This window comes from Helianthus annuus, chromosome 3, assembly GCF_002127325.2.
Source record: "Helianthus annuus cultivar XRQ/B chromosome 3, HanXRQr2.0-SUNRISE, whole genome shotgun sequence".
In the NCBI taxonomy this organism is placed as follows: domain Eukaryota; kingdom Viridiplantae; phylum Streptophyta; class Magnoliopsida; order Asterales; family Asteraceae; genus Helianthus; species Helianthus annuus.
In genome coordinates this window covers 171,660,631-171,679,790 of record NC_035435.2, presented here as the reverse complement: position 1 = coordinate 171,679,790, position 19,160 = coordinate 171,660,631, and the positions used below count along the sequence as shown (strand labels likewise).

The following is a 19,160-nucleotide window of genomic DNA, read 5'->3' as shown; positions in this document are numbered from 1 at the left end:
AGGTGTTACGCGAATGTACTTGGTAGGGTTTTATCCTACAAATGGAGAATTCGGTTTGTTTTTGGGTTTTTTGCTAACCCTTTTTGTTATAACTTATAAAGATTCAGATCAGTTTTTTTCTTGAACCGGAATTACATCATCCATTAATATGGTTATGACTTTGCAGAGGGGGGGGGGGGGGTTGTTCAGCAATTTTGAAGCCAAAAGGTCAAATATTAGACTCAAAATGTCTTGCACACTAACAACAAACCATAAGACCAGTGGGTATGGGAGGCTCATCCCCGTGAGGATGGGCCGCCACGTCACCGCCACGTAGGAGAGGCTTGGAGAGGATGGACCTAGGGGGTGGGGGATGAATCCCTTTATATATATATGTATGTATAGATGTGTGTGTGTGAGGATATATGTATATGTATGCATAGATGTGTGTGTGAGGAGAGAGGAAGTTGGCCCGTCATCATCGGCTGGGGGAGGACGATTTGGACGGGGCTGGGACGGCGACGGGCATGGGGAGTGGTCTTTTTGGGGCGGCGGCGGGAGGACGGAGCCCATACCCTCCGGTCTAATATCTTACGATCAAACACCTCTTAACTATAGTAACAATCAAACACCTCTGATATTAATCATCCAAACTGAAAATACTTCAAATTTTATCCTCAAACACAACATATGAATATGAAACACACCTCAAGCCAAATCAAAAGAATAATTATCTCGATTCTTCACTATAACATTTTGGCGTCTAACCACAACATTTTGCTCTACAGCTCTTTTTCTACTTTCGAAAAAGAACAAGAAAACCTGGAGAAAACATATATATATTTATACAGCACGAAGAATTATAATATAAAACTGTTTATTAACATCCAGCTGCCTTTAAAAACTTGTCATATGGGCTCGAAGGTGGAAGTCTAAAAGACTGTTGTTGACCGTACTCTTTTGTACAAGAAATGAGTTGATCATGCACAACGCCATTCGTTAATAATTTAACATCTTCTGGAAACTCTGTTTTCTATAGAAACATAAAAAGAAACATAGAAAATAGCTATTAATAAAATGGTGACAAGAGTACTAAGTAAACGATTCAAGAACTGAATTAAGGGGCTGTTTGGCAACATCTGAATGGTTAAGTGCTGAACCAGTAAGAGGTCTGAACCAGTAAGAGGTCTGAACCATTAAGTGCTGAATCAGTAAGAGGTCTGAACCATTAAGAGCTTGTATAATGCTTAACCGTTCAGAGGCAAATGTCTGACCAATGCAGATTAGAGGTCTTAACCATTCAGACTCTGTATAAATCTTAACCATTCAGAGGCAAATGTCTGAACCATTCAGACATCTGCTCGTGAAACAAACAGTCTGAAACATTAAGTGCTGAACCGGTAAGAGGCCTGAACCATTAAGAGTCTCGTTAAGAGGTAAACAAACAACTCCTAAGATTCTTACGGTGTTCGATGTAATTAGGCTGTTATTTTCTTGTTCACCGGATATGATAATTGCCATGCATTCTTGTTGCTTCTTGAAACTCTGAAGCACAGACATCTTTTGCTGTTTACCCGTTACCAAAGCCTCACATTGATCTTTGACTTGGTTATATGTTACAGGAGTTGAGGAAACGGGCAAGCTTGCAACCTGTCGGGCTGTTTCCAGTACCTGTCAGTGGCACATAATGCAATTCTTTTAAATATTTTATTTATTTTCTGATTAAAAGTTATAGCAAGTTTTGATAGTTTGGGCATAGAAAAAACAAAGAGTTAATTACTGTTTTCGTCCCTGTGATTTGTCAAAAATCACTATTTCAGTCCATTAGTTTAAAAATTGCGATTTCAGTCCCTGTGGTTTCACTTTCCTAACCATTTCAGTCCACCTCGTAACCATTTCAGTCCCTGTACTTACAGATTAAATGGACTGAAATGGTTACGAAAGTGAAACCACAGGGACTGAAATCGTAATTTTTAAACTAATGGACTGAAATAGTGATTTGTGACAAACCACAGGGACGAAAACAGTAATTAACTCAAAAACAAATGTGAAAGCAAAACATACCGATTCTAGTAACTGGTTTACACTCAAAATGTCGAGTGAATTCATTGAAAGAGAATCTTTGCGACCAGATTGGCCTCCATATTGTTCTTGAAATGCATCATCATCCGTTTCATCAGCATGAGGCATAACCTAAACAAAAAACAAATCATTTTAGCAATGTAATAATGGATTTAAGAAATATTAAATAAAAGATTGTACATGAATAATTATAATTACCTCATCAAAAGCCTGAAACTCTGTTTGGGCAACTGGTGAACATGGCAGTGGTGTCTCCATGAATAACGGGCCACCCAACGGATATTCGTCATCAGGAGAAAACTCCTGTGAAAGTTGTGCCTTCATATCCAACTGTTCTTCCTGGAGAACATAGAGATAGTGATTATAATTAGGGGTGCAAACAAGCCAAGCGGCTCGCGAGCTCTCGAGAAAAAGCTCGAAACGAGCCGAGCCTTATCGAGCCCGAGCTGAACTTGAGCCTAAAATAAAGCTCGTTTATTTATCGAGCCCTAGCTCGAGCCTGGCATGTGAAGCTCGTCAGGCTCGTCGAGCCTTAGTGTAATATTAATTTTTATTAATATTTAATAAAATTTACACTTTATTTAAAGTTTTCTAGTAAACGAGCCGAGCCGAGCTTATTTAAACTTGTTTACGAGCCGAGCCCGAACCTAAAAATAAGCTTGTTCAGTACTCGAGCCTGAGCTTCACTTCTCAAGCTCACGAGCCTAAACGAATCTCTTATTTATATTATTTTTATTTAATATATTAAATAATAGATTATCAACGAGCCGAGCTCGAGCTCGAGAAAATACTAAAGAGCCGAGTTCGGGCTTTGAAAAAATGAAAACAAAGCTCGAACCGAGCCAAGCTCGAGCTCTCACCTCGTTTGCATGCCTAATTATAATTACTGGCATATATGGTTAGATTTGATGGTTCCAGATTATATTTTATTATTAGAAAGTAGGGCATGTTATAACTTATAAATGTTACTTTACAAAGAATAATGGATGAGGCAGTAAAGTGTAACTACCTCTGACAAATTTTCAAGCTTTGAAAGCAAGTGGGTCAAAAGCGTGTCTTTTAACTGCTGGTCCTTAAATTCAATGGCAGTGAGTGACCTCAGTGCAGCAGCTTCATCCTTTTGTGATCCGTATGAATTATCGTCACCAGGTTTTGTACAAGCCTGCAGCTTCATACCTTCATCCAATGCAAGATAAGGATCCATCTGCATATCAACTAACTTTAGTAAATATAATTGGCAAATGGGCTGGTAGGTGGACTGGGTAACGGTCAAAATGGGGCCCGTTGACCCCAAAATCTTTTTGTCCGAGAAAGTTTTATACAAGGATCATATTGTTTTTGACCCATTTCTTATAGCTAGGGCTGCAAACGAGCCGAAGGAGCACGAACAGGGCCTTGTACATGTTCGTTCGTTAGGGAAATTATGTGTTCACGAACTGCTCATGAACACTTACCGAACGAGATTTCTTGTTTGTGTGCGTTCATTAAGGAAATGAACATGTTCGTGTTCGTTCGTTAAGTTTAGGTAACGAACGTTCATGCACATAAATGAGCACAAATGAACACAAAGGAACATGTATTAGATATTGAATAAAGTCGGTATCTTTCATCACAAATATTATGTAGATCCACCCATAGTATACTAACCTAATATTTATTAAACAATTCAAAAAAAAAAATACAATACACTAATATATATTAAATATTTTATTAGTGGGAATTTTTTAAAGTGTTTAAATATAAATATAAAAAATTAAAACCCCAATGGACTATCGAACACAAACGAACACGTTACCGAACGTTCACGAACATAAACGAATGAACGCGGCCTCTATTCATGTTCGTACATTTAACTAAACGAACGAAATTTCTTGTTCATGTTTGTTCATTTATTAAACGAACAAACACAAACGAACCTCCCACCGAATGGTTCACGAACTGTTCGCTGAACGTTCTGCAGCCGTACTTATAGTTGTTTAAATATTGTTTCATTTACCAAGAAACCGATAAATATGAAAAGTAGAGTGTTTCTAAAGGGTAAATATGTCATTATCACATTTGGAGAGTTAATACAAGTATTTTAACTTTAAGAAGGCCATATGAACTTGGCCCCTTCTTACAAACCACATGTATAGATTCTAGTTTGTTCGGTGACTTCAGTCACATCTCCTGAATCTTCTTTTTGTTGATCAAGAAATAGGTCCTTATATTAATAGCCCATAAATAATAGCGAAAGCATAGTTCATACTACTATATAGATGAGACCCTTTATCATACTAGTGCAATATTTAGTTCTACGAAAAAATAGGGGAAAGTTCTTGTACAAATAATCTTAACATACTAAACATACAAATTGAAGGAAATCTCAAAAAGACAAGGTGGCATTTTTGTAATTATCAATAACTATCAAAGTTACTCTACAAATATACCTAAAAAAAACCTAACCCCCCCCCCACACCCCACCCCACCCCCACCCAAGCTAAAATGCTAAAAACTAAACCCCCAAAGAACCTAAAAAAATCTTTAAAAAAAAAAACACAAATTATTTTATTTTATTTTTTTAACATTTTTTATTAAAAATCGCTACTTTTAGTAGCAGCAAAAAAATTATTTATTTATTTTTTTGCTAACAAAATGTAGCGATTTTTTAATAAAAAATGTTAAAAAAATTGTGTTTTTTAGGTATTTTTGGTTGAGTTCACATTTGTATAGTAACTTTGATAGTTGGTGGTAATTACAAAAATGCCACCTTGTGTTTTTGAGTTTTCCTTCAATTTGTATGTTTAGTATGTTAATATTATTTGTATTTGATCTTTTGCCCGAAAAAATAAAGGCGAGATAATATACGAGTAGCATGAAACAAAAACCAACCGTTTCTTCTGTCAAAGTTGACCTAACAATAGGAACCAGCTCTGAAATATGGCTCGCCATTGCAGAAGCAATAATCATGCATGATGCCAATGTGAAGAGAGACCTTCTCTGGGATGGTTGCAGACCACCTTCGAAATATGAAAAATTAATATAATAAAATTATGATAAAAGATAATATTATACACTTATTAAATGTAAATCTTACCTTGTTGATCCAAGGAGATGCTTTCTAGAGAAAATGCCAGCTGAAAGCACCGGATTAACGCCATATGATTCGAGTTCTGAAAAAAAGGTCATGTATATAGGATTCAATAAATAGAAGAAAAAAGAACAAAGAGTGAATTTCAAGTATTGTCCTTTATCTTTATACTCATTTTCAGGCGCTGTCTTTTATGTTCAAAATTGACGAGTTTTGTCCTTTATGTTTTCATATCATACACGTTTTGTCCTTTAGGCCTAACCCAGTTAGTTTTTTCAGTTAAATTTGGTCATGTGCTTTGCACATGAGGGCATTTTTGTCAATTCAAAGGTTGCAGAAGCTTTGAGCTGTAAATCTGCCGTTGAACTTACCTTTGAATTGACAAAAATGCCCTCATGTGCAAAGCATATGACCAAATTTAACTGAAAAAACTAACTGGGTTAGGCCTAAAGGACAAAGCGTGTATGATATGAAAACATAAAGGACAAAACTCGTCAATTTTGAACATAAAGGACAGCGGCTGAAAATTGGTATAAAGATAAAGGACAATCCTTGAAAACATAAGATTTCATTTAATTGTTTTATATAAAGATCCCACCTTTGATAAAGTAAAAAATAACGCAAGATTGTATGTCTGTGCCATCGCCTCAAAATTTTCAGGGGTATTTCCTGTCATTGTTGCTTGAACCCAAATTGATGAAAGCACAAGACTCACTTGATGGCGACTCAGTCGCAACGAACTCGAGATCTACAAAAAAAAGGCAAAAATATATGATCAAATATCTACATTAAGAAACATAAAGGGTAAAATACGATCATGTATATTTTATTAAAAAGTTGCATCATACTGTTTTCCCATCTGGCAAAGATTCAACAGCTTGATTTTCATTTGAAACCAGGGGAAGATTGCCAGATGGCATAAGCACATTGACGAACACACGATGCGCAAGAACACGCGTTTCATGATCAGGGTGTGACATTGCTAAAAGCAAGTGATGAAACAGAACATCAGGGAACGCCTGCACAGAAGGAATTTAACTCTTAGAAAATGCAGCGTGTATATATAATTATCCTCGTACGATGCTGATAATAACATTATTTGTACTCACTTTCTTGTAATAGGATACGTTTGGAACGGAACTGATAAGTTGTGCGGTTCGATAAAGAGCAGACATAGTTGTTCTAGCTAAAGAAGCACTTGCCGGAATATTCTCGAGCACTACAGCCATCATATCAAGAATCGGTCCCACATCTCCAACCTACAAACAAATAATAAAGTTATATAGAGCAGGGGAAGGTTCATTGGGGAACACTAAAAAAGTGGGGAACATCGGGGAACCGACTCAAACGAACTCCGATTGGACTCATTCCAGCGGCGTTGGAACCGGCTCGTCGAACCCTAACTAAGATCTCTTAACCCTAAACCCTAAATCCTAAACTCTAAACCCTAAAGCTAAAAAATAAGGCTAAAATCTAAGTTAAACCGTAAAATCTAAACTATAAACCCTAAAAGCTAAACCCTAAAGGCTAAACCTAAAGCTAAACCCTAAAGCTATACCCAAAAGCTAAACCCTAAACCCAAAAGCTAAACCCTAAACACTAAAACTAAACCCTAAAGCTAAACCCTATAGCTAAACCCTAAAAGCCAAACCCTAATATATTTAGGGTTTAGGGGTTATGATTTAGGGTTTAGGGTTAAGAGATCCTAGTTAGGGTTCGACGAGCCGGTTCCAACGCCGCTGGAATGAGTCCAATCGGAGTTCGTTTGAGTCGGTTCCCCACTGTTCCCCACTTTTTTAGTGTTCCCCAATGAACCTCACACAATTAGAGCTTACTAGAAAAAATAAAAAAATATATATTTTTCCAGTTAAGAACCTTATGCGAGAGACTTGAGATACAATTTTCCAAAGCACATTGAAGATCCATATAAGAGCTATCAGATCCCACTTTAGGACTTAATGGTTCAGACAAATTCTGTATGCATTTTCGCACGTGCTTAATAAGATCGTTTATTGCACCAACAATGGCACCTGAGGCCTGCTGCTTTACATGTTGTGACAATTGTGTAGCCACGTTTGCAATGTGCGTTTGCATAACCGGCTGTTTAACAACATCCTTGTGATCCAAGTGTTTGACCAAGGCCGACAAGAGTAGGTGGGACTTGTCATCTTCTGAATTAAAATTAAAAAAAAAGGTTAGTACTTTATAGATGATTGTTTGTAACTGTAAACGGCAAGACAAACAGATCGAACTATATTTATAACCATAGTTACTAAAGGCACTAGACGCACTCAAGGCGCACAGGCCTCGCCTGGGGCCTAGGCGCAAAGCGCAAAAAAAAGCGAGGGCCTGAGAAAAATAAAGCGCATAATGAAAAAAGTTAAAAATATATTATGTATTAGAAAAAGAATACTATTCTTCAAATAAAATAAACAAAGTCTATTATGTAACACTTTATATCATCTAATTTGTACCAAAATATTAGTGTATTAGTGTTATAAAGTAGTTTTCCTTGAATAAAAGTAGAAATATGGCTAGAATCTTGTTGGAATTTAGATAATTTGGCCGGAAGCTCTCCGGAATCTAGGAATCTCGCCGGAATGTGCGCCTGAACAATCACCTGGAGAATTAAAGCGCAATTTCCTCGACTGAAAGCGCAACTGCCTCGCCTCGCCTGAAAAATGGGCCTAGGCGCAAGAGGCGGTAGCTTTTAACAACTATGTTTATAACTAATTACCATACACTTAAGCTGAATGAAAGTAATCTAACCTGATTCCTCTAACACCATCTGCAGATACTTCAAAATAGAAAAGGCCAATCCATTTTCTGGGAACCAATGTTTTTCCGTGTCGAAACTGTGAAAAAGTGGTTCAAGTACGCGCCGTACAGTTGTTCCCTCTTTTGCCAAGTGAGCCATATTATGCAGGCAGACACTGGCCCAATAAGAAGGGCTTTTGTGTACATCCCTGTGAAAATGAGAAAAATATAATATTAATAGTCAAAAATGAGCCATAATTTAAGATCTGTATGTATGAGTGCACTTACCCCATAGGGACGTCTGTTTTAACGTTAACGCCATTCGTGATCATCTTGTTTATATCCAAGAATGACGATCCATGGTCAGCATGTTCTTGTGCATTTTCTTGGTTGTTTGGTGTCTCCCTTAAGTTTTCCAAGGTTACTGATACAATCTGTTAAAAAAATATTGATTAGATTAAAATTAACAAAATTTACAATATATGTGAAGGGATTTTGATCACGAATCGGATATTGAAACCACCATGCATCATACATTGTCAAAGTCCATAGAGATATGAGATTGCTCCCCCATAAACCGCACCTACTCAAATAAAAAAGATCAAAAACAATATGAGATAATGAAGCCGCTTGCAATATCAACCAGATAATTACTAGATTCTTTATGCATATATATAGACAGTATTGAGATGGAGATAATGCAGAACACATATGTTTACCATGCAAGCCAAAACTTGAAGTCCTGCTGACCTCAACCGTAACGCTCTATCATCATCTCCTATTTCTTGAGCCAGTTCACAGAGTTTGGGAATGAGACCTTCTAAGTTGAACATGTATGTACTATCCACCTGTAAATTAGATTGTTATTGTAGTAGTATAATATTTGCAATCATATTTTGACACACTAGTTGTTACCAAAAACAATCATCATCATACTCAGTAAATCCCACCAACAGCAAAGCTAAGGTAGGGTCTGAGAAGGGTAAGATGTAGACAGCCTTACCTCTACCCCGTAGGAATAGAGAGGCTGCTTCCAGTGAGACCCCCGGCTCGAGATACATTTGTGTGACTCTTGCCCTAGGAATCATCCTAATCGTAGTAGTTGTTAAAAGCCATCGCCTCTTGCGCCTAGGCCCAATTTCCTAGCGAGGCAGGGCAATTGCGCCTTAAGTCAAGGCAATTGCGCTTTAATTCTCCATGTGATGGTTTATGCACAGATTCCGGCCTAATTCTCTAAATTCTAGCAAGATTACAGCTAGATTTCTACTTTTATCTAACGGAACTACTTTTCTACACTAATAAACTAGCATTTTATAACTTTTGGTACTACTAGACGACATTAAATGTTATATCATAGCTTTAGTTTATTTTATTTGAAGAATAGTATTAATTTTCTATTATACAAAAATATTTTAATTTTATTTTGTTTGTGCGCTTTTTTTCCTCAGGCCTACGCTTTTTTGCGCCTATGCGCCTTGGGTGCGCCTAACGCCTTTAATAACTATGATCCTAATTATTAATTTATTACCATTCATTAAAGCAAAAGTTACCTGATTATTTATGAAGTTGACAAGAGTCTGGCAACCAAGAATTTGCATGTCATCATGCTGGGTTTGATCTAAAAGGGTCCGAACAACTCCCAACAAACTACTGGCAAAAAGTGGCCTGCAAATGTAAAAAAATAAAAGAGAAGAAGCAGCTATTACAATTAAATCATGAGTAAATTACAAAAATCGTCCTTTATGTATGTCTCTTATTGCAAACTGTGTCCTTTGTCTTCAATAATTACAGAGAACGTACACGATGTTTGCAAACCCTTGCAAGTTATGTCCTTTAGCCCTAACTTAGTTAATTTTTGTGGTTAAATCTGACCAAATTGACCCCACATAAGGGTATTTTTGTGGTTAAATATGAATAAATGGACCCCACATGAGAGTAAAATGACCAAAATACCCTCATGTGAGGTCTATTTGATCAGATTTAACCACAAAAAATTAACCGTGTTAGGGCTAAAGGACATAACTTGCAAGGGTTTGCAAACATCGAATACGTTTTCTGTAATTATTGAAGATAAAGGACATAGTTTGCAATAAGTGACATACATAAAGGACGATTTTTGTAATTTACTCTTAAATCATCAATCATAACCAACGAAAGAAAACCACAAATGGCACAGCTTTTACAGGTATTCCAAGGTGAACTTACATCTGCTCCTTACATGAGGATGGCAATTTCCCGTAAACAAGTGGCACAGCTTTTACAGATATAAAGTTTTTATTACGCAACTCCTTGTAAAACTTCTGTTCTAGGTAATCAGTAATCTGCAAGGAAGAATTCATCGAGAAAAATAAGTAAATTGACATAAACCCTTTTAAGGTGTCGTACCATAACAAAAATATTTTACTAGACAGTGAAAAAAATAACATGTTAGTTCAGATGAGTGATAAAAACTTTGCCTTTGGTATACGTAAGGGATTTTTACAAGCATATTCACAGAGCTTCCCAATCTTCCGATCATTTGGCTCAGCATCCTGCCATTTAAAGTTGATCAATAATTAATCAACCAGAATCCTTTCAAAGAGTACTATTACGAATAAAAGTATATACACCAAAACATATATTACTTTAATAATATTAATACTATAAAACTTATGTTTGCCTTTAAAAATTGAATTTTACAGTTCCTGTAAGACTATGTGTTACGGGGAGGCTTTACTGGGACTCCATTGGGAAGAAAAGCGGAGCCACATAGACGCCACATAAGCAACCACCGTTTACCTTCTTCGAATCCCCCCCTGTTGTGGTTCCAACTTCCACGCCCCCTTCACGCTTCCCTATACAATGAAACGTCTCTATTTCTCCTTGCTCACGCCCGAGACCCGCCCCAAGCCCGCTACGGCGCACACTCGTAGCGGTGTTTGCCCCCCTACCGGCGCTAACGTCGCACCAACGGGGCCCCATAACACATGACCTTAGTGAAGTTAAAAACAACTTTTCTTAGACCATGTGTAGTGGTAATGCCCCTACCCCTGGGCGTTTGCGCCATGTGGCAGCCCAGTCAGCAATGGAGCATTATCTAAAATGGGTGTAGTGGGGATGTGGGGCATCATGTTAAAAGGGGTGTTAAACAATTAAATAAATAAAAAACCATCAAAAAAATCTTATTGGCCAAAAAAAGGAGATTAACTGTGATTGGCCACTTCATCCCCTTCTTCGGCGTGGAAAAAAGGACGCCTTGGAGCAAATATTCGAACAAACGCCCCGGGGGCGGTCAATTGGGCGTTTAGGGGCGTTTTTCAAGGGTAAAACGCCCAAAAACCTTACCACTACACATGGTCTTAAGTCTTAACATGCTTCCCTTGATCCAAGAGCCCGTTATTAACGGAATCAACCATCAAAGGATACATTATAACGTTTATACACAAAACAGAACCCCTAAACACTAGGGTTTCGATCAAATCAAACTAAACCATCACCAAACAAACAAATTCAACTCAATTAAACTAAACCGAAACCACAAAAGTCAAAAACCCTCACCTGAGACCGGGGAAATATATCCGCAAGAAGCTTCTTATACCGTTTCACCGGCTGTCTCGACCTAGCCCTCATAGAAGGGCAAAATATACATAGGTTACTACAGACAGGCAGCACCCGTCTTGACATAACCCCCATTTCCTCAAACCTTCAAAATTCTACTCAACAACAAGCAGCCCTAATTTACTGGATCACACAAATTAAAACCAAAATCACCAACTAAATTCAACATCGAATCTAAACAAGCAACAAATTAATTAATTAAACAGTACTCACCAATGTTGTTCAACAAACTTGATCGCTCAAGATCTCGATCTAAACAAAATTGATATCAAAATCAAAATAAATTTGTTAAAAATTTGTTAAAAATCAAAATTGAACAAGAAGAAAAAGGTGTGATTAAAACTGAAAGCAACGTTACTGGTGCTAATCTGTTGCGAATTAATTAATTAGCCTAAAACTGAAAAGGAAACTGAAAGGATGATTAATGATTGATAATAATACCTAAAGTTGCATAGTGAAGACGTGGGGAGGTGGCGGAATCTTGTAACCTCCTCCCCGGCGCTTTTTAGCATGTAGCGTCGCCAGAATCATACAAGTTTTTGGGAGTGTATTTCGATGCCTTGTGTTAGAGGGAATATGAAGTGTCAGTGTGTGTCTGTCACGATTGTTATGGTTGATTGCAAGCTGTCTTTCTATAAATGTTCGTCGGCCTGTTTCTACTTTCTTTTTTTTTTTTTTTTTAAGAATAACGATTAGTCGATTACCGTCACGGTTCTAGAGGAAACGCATCATCCGAAAGCTCACTATAGCATTGGGGAAGCCAATAGCTTGCCCTTCCAACTAAGAACACCTGTAGTGCGGTTTTTTGTGAGTGGATTGGGCCCAAAACGCCCGGCCTAGTAGCCTATCGCCCCCCATGGGCGCTTGGTTTCATTTTTTACTTGGGCGTGGCCATTAATACGCGGGATGAAAAAGTGGTGGACCAATAAGAAATTTCCAATTCATTTATGATAATATTATTTGTTTATTTTTCTAAAATGATAACAACTAGAATTGTGTCGTGTTAACTTGCAAAAATTTAGAACGAAACGTAAAAACATTAAACCAAAAACGCACGTTGCGATGTGTTAAGTCACAAAAATTAGAACGAAGCATAAAGCAAAAAAATTGCGGATAATGAAAACTATAAAGGACCAAAGTTGAAAGTAAAAAAAATTTGTGAAGATAGATTGCAAAAGATAAAAAGTTTTTGGTTAAAGGTAAAAAAACAAATAGTTTTGGGTTAAAAGTAATTTATGAAATACTTTTGGGTGAAAAGTAAAAAAAACACATTTTTTTTTGGAAAACACCCAAAGCCAACGTTACGACAACCATATGCATAACCATTTTTTTTTTTTTTTGAAAAAACCCCAAAGCACACCTTGCGTTCCGGCGGGGCGTAAAACGGTGTCAAATACACTGACTCGACGTAAGGTATGCGTGTTGCAACGAACCTGTCAAAATTGGGAAAATAGAGGTAAAAACGTTGAACCAAACATGCACGTTGCGTCGTATTAACTCGAAAAATTTAGAACTATACTTAAAATGAAAATTTACGAAAGATGAAAAGTATAAGTGACAAAAGTTGTGAAGTTAAATAGCAAATAATGAAAAGTTTTAGGTTAAAGTTAATAAAAAAAAATTATGTAGGGTTAAAATTGCAAAAGGTAAAACCTTTGGGTTAAAACAAAAAAATCAAGGTTTTTTTTTTTTTTGAAAAAATGTCCAAAGCACAATGCACAACTCATGATGCACTAAAAAGCTGCTTCTTTAATAATTGGGTAATAATTGGGTAATGGGTAATAATTGGGTAATGGGTAATAATTGTTTGGGACATTATACTCCTACACCCTTTTTACCTTTACCCTCGTAATGCCCCATATGGCTATAGTCACATGTCACTTCATGCCAAATAAAGGGACACATGGTGTAATAACTAGGTTGGATGATTGTTTGACACATTTTCAAATTAAAAGTTTCTCAATTCTTAGAATTTTGGTTTTACTCAATAAATCGTTGTTGTTCTGAAAGAAAAAGAAAAAAACTATTCAAATTTTGGTTTTTGTTAGGTGAGTTACTTTGGATCGAATTTGTTCGATTTGTTTGGACTTCCGATTGGAACTTTTTTGTTACTAGCAAACCGATCAGAATCCACAAGTGTCAAATTGAACCGGACTAAACCTATTTATTCGGTTTAGTTATCTGATTAAACCGGTTATTATCCGGTTTATTCAATTAAATTCAGTTCCGTTATACGGATAAGCAAAATTTGTGAAACTCAATGCTCGTCCAAAATTCAAATTCACAATACGGATACACGTAAGAGCCGAGACTAACCGAAACCAAATGCACAATTCGGATAATTTTTTAGATATTTTGAGATTTTTCACGCTCATGTTTGTTAGTTATGCTTCCAATATGACTACAAATATCGAAGACATAAAGTAGGAAAGTAAAAATAATAGTTCAATATGTAATTCGAGTTGTAATGTAATGTTTTTGAAATTCGCCTTTCAAAAAAAAAAAAGTTATGCTTCCAATATGACTACAAATATCGAAGACATAAAGTAGGAAAGTAAAAATAATAGTTCAATATGTAATTCGAGTTGTAATGTAATGTTTTAAGAGGTAGTTTGGTTCGTTGAATCATTTGGAATTGACTCCGTTGAAATTTCATATTTGATTGACATATGATGGAATTTCAATGTGGACATATTTCATCATTCATTTGAATGTCATATTTACTGCTCTAATGGAATTTCAACTTTTCAATTAAATGTTTACCAAAAATAACCTATAATTCATCGTCTTCATCCACTAATTTATCTAATTTCATTTATAAATTAACCAACCAAAGACAATAGAAATTTAGAATGGAATTAACTTTGATTCCATTAAATTCTAATTCTTAAAAAAAAAAAACTACAAACCATATAATGTAATTAATTCCAATTCCATCAAATTCTATTTATTTTTAGAAATATTATAAGAACGAAATGACTCCTAAATGTTGTCTGTCTTGGCCGCGCTCTTCGGGTTTGGCGTTGTGAATAATATTTACTTAAAAAAAAGATACGAGTCGTTAAAGTTTGTATCAGGGCCGGCCCGTATGGAGTGCGGGGTGGGTGACGGCACAAGGCCCAAACCCTCCTATGGCCCAAATCTTTTTAATTTTGTATACAATTTACGATGTATAAGATAGAATATATATGCACTGAATCGAGGGATAAGACTATGGGGTATGGGGCGTGGGTTGGGTACAAACGCCCAAGTCACCACCCCGGGTGGGCTTGGGTTTCGGCGTGGCCCCGTGGACGGGGGTTTCAGCCCGGGCGTTGGGCATGCCTAGCGGTCCTACGTGGCCGGCTCTTATTGGCTTGTTGGCTAAGCCATAGCGGCTACATTTAAATTCCAAAAAATAACAGTTTGGCCAAGCCAAACGGTTCACCCAACTCGCTATAAAACCCCCAACCCCACCGCCTGTCCACATCGCTACCCCAACCCAAGCCACTCCACCTACCCGAACTCGCTACCCACACACACTTGATTGATGGCCTCTTGGACACACGAGGAAGAGCTATCACTTGTCACGAGCGTCGTTGACGCGATGAAGGGCCGCCAACCCGGTGAGACCCGTTACTGGCCGGAAGCTTTAGCTAGCTTCCGGCACAACGTGGGGAATGACCGGCACAATTTAAACGCGTGCCAACACAAGTGGCGCGAGCTACGACCGAAGCTCCGTTGTTTTAAAGCCTACTACGACAGCGTCCCGAACGGTGATATAAGTCACGAATACCGGGTGGCGGTGGCCAACATCGAGTTCCGGGGCAAGGAGCGGAAACCGTTTGACAAGCTCGCCCCTTTCGAAATCTACCTAACCTTTAGGCTTTTTTTTTATTTTGTAATCTTTTTTTTGTAGAATTTTGTAATGTTTAGGAAATTTTCATAATAATTTTATGTTTTTTTTTTACCTTTGTGTGTATTTTTTAATTTTAGTTTTTTTTTAAATTTTAATAAACCTGGCCAACCCACGCGGGCTAGCCACACCCCGCCATACCCCACGGACACGTCACTCACCAGCGGGGGGCTCGAACTCCACGTGTCAACCCATGCCCCAAACCCTCGCCCGCCCCACCATACCCCACGGTCTAACATAAATGAGCCCTTGTACTAGTGGTTACTACCTTGGTTAACCAACAAGTTGACGCGGGTTCTCATCCCGGTGTCTCCAAATTCTCTTTTTTAGCTTATTTTTTTGTTAGTGACATTTAATTCTTCATTTTGTCAATTGCATCTTTCCCTTTAATTATAAATTACTTCCCTAAACTTAGGCTAGAGGGTATGTGATGGTCCTTCAAGGGAGGATGATCTGCCACGTAGGCGCCACATCATAATCCTCCCAACAATTGTCCATCCCACAAAACTAGAGGTTATGGAGGATGGTTCTCCTTTGTACAAGTAATAATGCCTAATGTACAAATCACTAAGGGGGTGTTTGTTTTTTCTTCAAACATCTTCAAGGGAGCTAATGTCTGCAGGCGCGCAGACGTTACCCTTGAAGACTGTTTGTTTTTTTCTTTTAATCAGATCTGAAAATGGCTTTTATCAGCTTAAAAAAAAGCTACAATACCCTTTCTTCAAACATCTTCACAAAAAACCCTCCTCCCTCATCTACCTTCTGAACTCAACTTTGAAACAAAAGGTCTTTGCCTTGAACTGCAACACGACATCAGATGCCTTGACTCAAATTTGAAACAAAAAACCATCACCACTCTCTTGGCCATTTCATTCTGCATCCCGTTCTTTCTCAACTCCACTTCACTACACACTCTCGCTCACAATCCAGGCTTCGCAACTTCGCATCAACCGTCTCTTCTTTCGCCTGCGGCCACCTTCTTGTTCCGCCCGGCCTTCTCGCTCCGGCCAAGCCCTCGTTCCAATCGCAACGAGCCTCCATCGTCACCTCCTTATAAGGTAATAATTAGGTAGCATGTTCAATTTGGTTTGTAATTAGGTTATTTTTTGTGATGTTGTGCAAGTTTGATGAGCTGATGTGCAGTATTAGGTTAGGTAGCATGTTCAATTTGGTTTGGAATTAGGTTATTTTTTTGACGTTGTGCAAGTTTGATGAATTGATGTGCAGTATTAGGTAGCATGTTCAATTTTTTGCTCTCACTATTTGGTTTGTAATTAGGTTATTTTTGTCTGATGTCGTGAAAGTATGATGTGATTTAAGGGGGTGTTTGGGATTGATTATTTTAGCCAAATTATTGATTTGGAAAATAAAACAAAGTTCATGTAGTTTGTACAGACGGTATCAATTTATAAAAACAATCAGTCTTATATTTTCAGCTTGAAGAGCTTTAGACCACATATTCAGTTGCAGACATGAAAACAGATGAAATCAGCTTGCAGACAATTTATGTCTGCAAAAACAAACAGCACCTAAGATTAATTTTGAAATTCAAACCAAACACAAACAAAGGGGCCCACCAGATTGGATCGTCGAGATCGTCTAGATGACGCCGGAGAGGAGGGGGATGTGGGGGGGGGGGATGGTGTTGATGGCGGCGCCGGACCTCGACGGTATGGGGACGTCCCCCATACCGCATAGCCTTAGCTAAAAATAAATATTTAAATTACATTCACATAAATTTTAGCGATTGATGAGTTTACATTAAATGGAGATTTTCAAATTGGGTCCAGATTTTTTATCTGCACAAGACCAATTTTTTTTTTCTTTTGTGATTTTCGAAGAAGGCAATGGTTTGTATTTTGAGAGGATAAGTTTATTTCGGAAATTATATAATTTAATGCAATTATCATTAACTACTTTATGTCAAGTTTACGTTAGAAATCATCATGCAAGTAACTAACGGTGCTAAACAATTTTATGATGATGATGTGACCTTTCGGAATAGACTTTATTTTTGTTATAACGATAAAAACTAAATCATATAATAAGTTAAATAAAAGTTGATTGTATAATCTTGGGTTATACTCCCCAATCATTAAATTAACCAAAGAACACAATAATTGATGAACAAAAAGTGGAAAAATGTTTCATGATGATTATGCCCCAAATCTGCAAAATAAATTTGGACAGGTACAAAATTGAAGAATACTATTAGGTAGGTACACAGTCAAATTTAGTGTCTACTCAAAATTTACAGGACATGTAGCAACACTACATGTCACATGTGCACGTTTGATGGACCGCACGAACCTAACCGAGCCTACCCATAACCGAGAACCAAAAGTGAATTATTTTGAGAACCGTAACCGAACCCTTTACTACATGTTCGGTTCGAGTATGTAACGGGTTTAGGGTGTTGGCTCTCAAATGGTTTTTATAGAACCAAAAATCTAAAATTTATTCATTAAAAGATGATGAGTATGTGATGATCAATGACATATGATTCTTTTACATATCGTACATTGAATAAAAAACATACATTAGAAGATGATGAACACGTGATGAACAAATGATGAAGATGAAGAGCAACAACTACATTCATGTTGATCAAGAAGATGAAGAGAAAGAGTATATATAATACTTGTGATGATCAAGAAGACGATGTACGAGTGATGATTGATGAACTTAGTTTAATCGATGATGTTTAAGACTTTAAGCAGGGGAGTCAAATATACATGTAATGAACAAAGGGATAACTCAGAAGTCGGATGGCCGTGTACTAGTTTTTTTAACGAACCGACTACCTTTGCTCCTCAAAAAACTAGGTCAAAACATGAAAATGGTTCCGACTGGCTACAAATTTAGGAACCATGAACCACCTCATATTACATTGCACAGCTCGGTTATGGTGAAGTTGTGGTTCGGGTCTACGGTTCTACGAGGTTGGAAGCGTAAGTTGCAGAGTCCTAACGCTCAGTGTCATGGTTCGACCATGGCTCCTTCGTACTACCCTCTATATCTCTTTGATTGGATGTGTAAATATAAAGGGAACTTGAGATATTGATTAGTATGTATTTTAAAGTGTCGTGATCAAAAGGGGTGAGTGAAAAAGGGTGGGGAAGGCTTATATTTGTAAGCAAGACACAAAGAATCAAGAAAACAAACCCCGACTAATCTAAGGTCAATCCCACGAGCTATCCATCAAATGTGGATCTTTTGGTTTTTGTCTTTTAGTTCGTTTTGAATATTGAACATTGTGTAACAACTATAATCTGCCCCAACACCTTTTACACACCTATACTTTTTTTTTTTACTTTTTTAAAGTAACCCTTGACATTAACACAAATGTTTCTTTTCTAAGCATGGTGATGGTTTGGTGAAGCATATTGCTTTCTTTCCATTTATGGAAACTCTGTCTTCCAACATCATTACATCCTTCAAGTGGTAAAAAAACAACTTGAATTTTCAAAATTCAAGGTCCCTCCATTTGATTATTGATTTGTTTAGTTCAATTAGGACTTTTATTAGTAAGTATGTTAGAGAACAGATAATCTGGTATACATTTTATTAAGCTCTAATTAACTTACTATAAAAAGTCATAATTGAACTAAACAAATCAATAATCAAATGGAGGGACCGAATTTGTTTTTTTTTTTTTTAATAAATTGGGTTTTTTATTTGAGCTATAGTTATTTGGGCAATTGGGTTATAAACAATACATTCTTCCAAACATGTTTACAAATACAATTTTTGGGCCTAAATATAATTATTTGGGCTATA

The 19,160-nt window shown here is 37.1% G+C and overlaps 1 protein-coding gene across 3 annotated transcripts; it reads right to left on the bottom strand.

Annotated features, from left to right (window-relative positions):
- Nucleotides 1–619: 619 nt before the first annotated feature.
- LOC110930849 (protein SEMI-ROLLED LEAF 2) lies at nt 620–12,136 on the bottom strand. Of its 3 annotated transcripts, none has more exons than XM_022174230.2 (21): nt 11,927–12,136; nt 11,699–11,737; nt 11,426–11,608; nt 10,345–10,419; nt 10,094–10,209; nt 9,439–9,553; nt 8,608–8,736; nt 8,424–8,471; nt 8,177–8,322; nt 7,901–8,097; nt 7,007–7,302; nt 6,241–6,390; nt 5,980–6,150; nt 5,730–5,879; nt 5,138–5,213; nt 4,933–5,060; nt 3,071–3,265; nt 2,260–2,400; nt 2,044–2,172; nt 1,444–1,650; nt 620–1,012 (listed from the first exon to the last, which is right to left on the bottom strand). In XM_022174230.2, exons 3-21 carry the CDS (start codon nt 11,558–11,560, stop codon nt 860–862), a joined length of 2,757 nt encoding a protein of 918 aa, XP_022029922.1. In that variant the 5' UTR covers nt 11,561–11,608; nt 11,699–11,737; nt 11,927–12,136; the 3' UTR covers nt 620–859. The 3 variants fall into 3 exon arrangements, with proteins under 3 accessions (XP_022029922.1, XP_022029924.1, XP_022029923.1); XM_022174232.2 differs by having other exon boundaries at nt 671–1,012; nt 7,007–7,299; nt 11,927–12,096; XM_022174231.2 differs by lacking the exon at nt 11,699–11,737 and having other exon boundaries at nt 671–1,012; nt 11,927–12,096.
- Nucleotides 12,137–19,160: the final 7,024 nt, after the last annotated feature.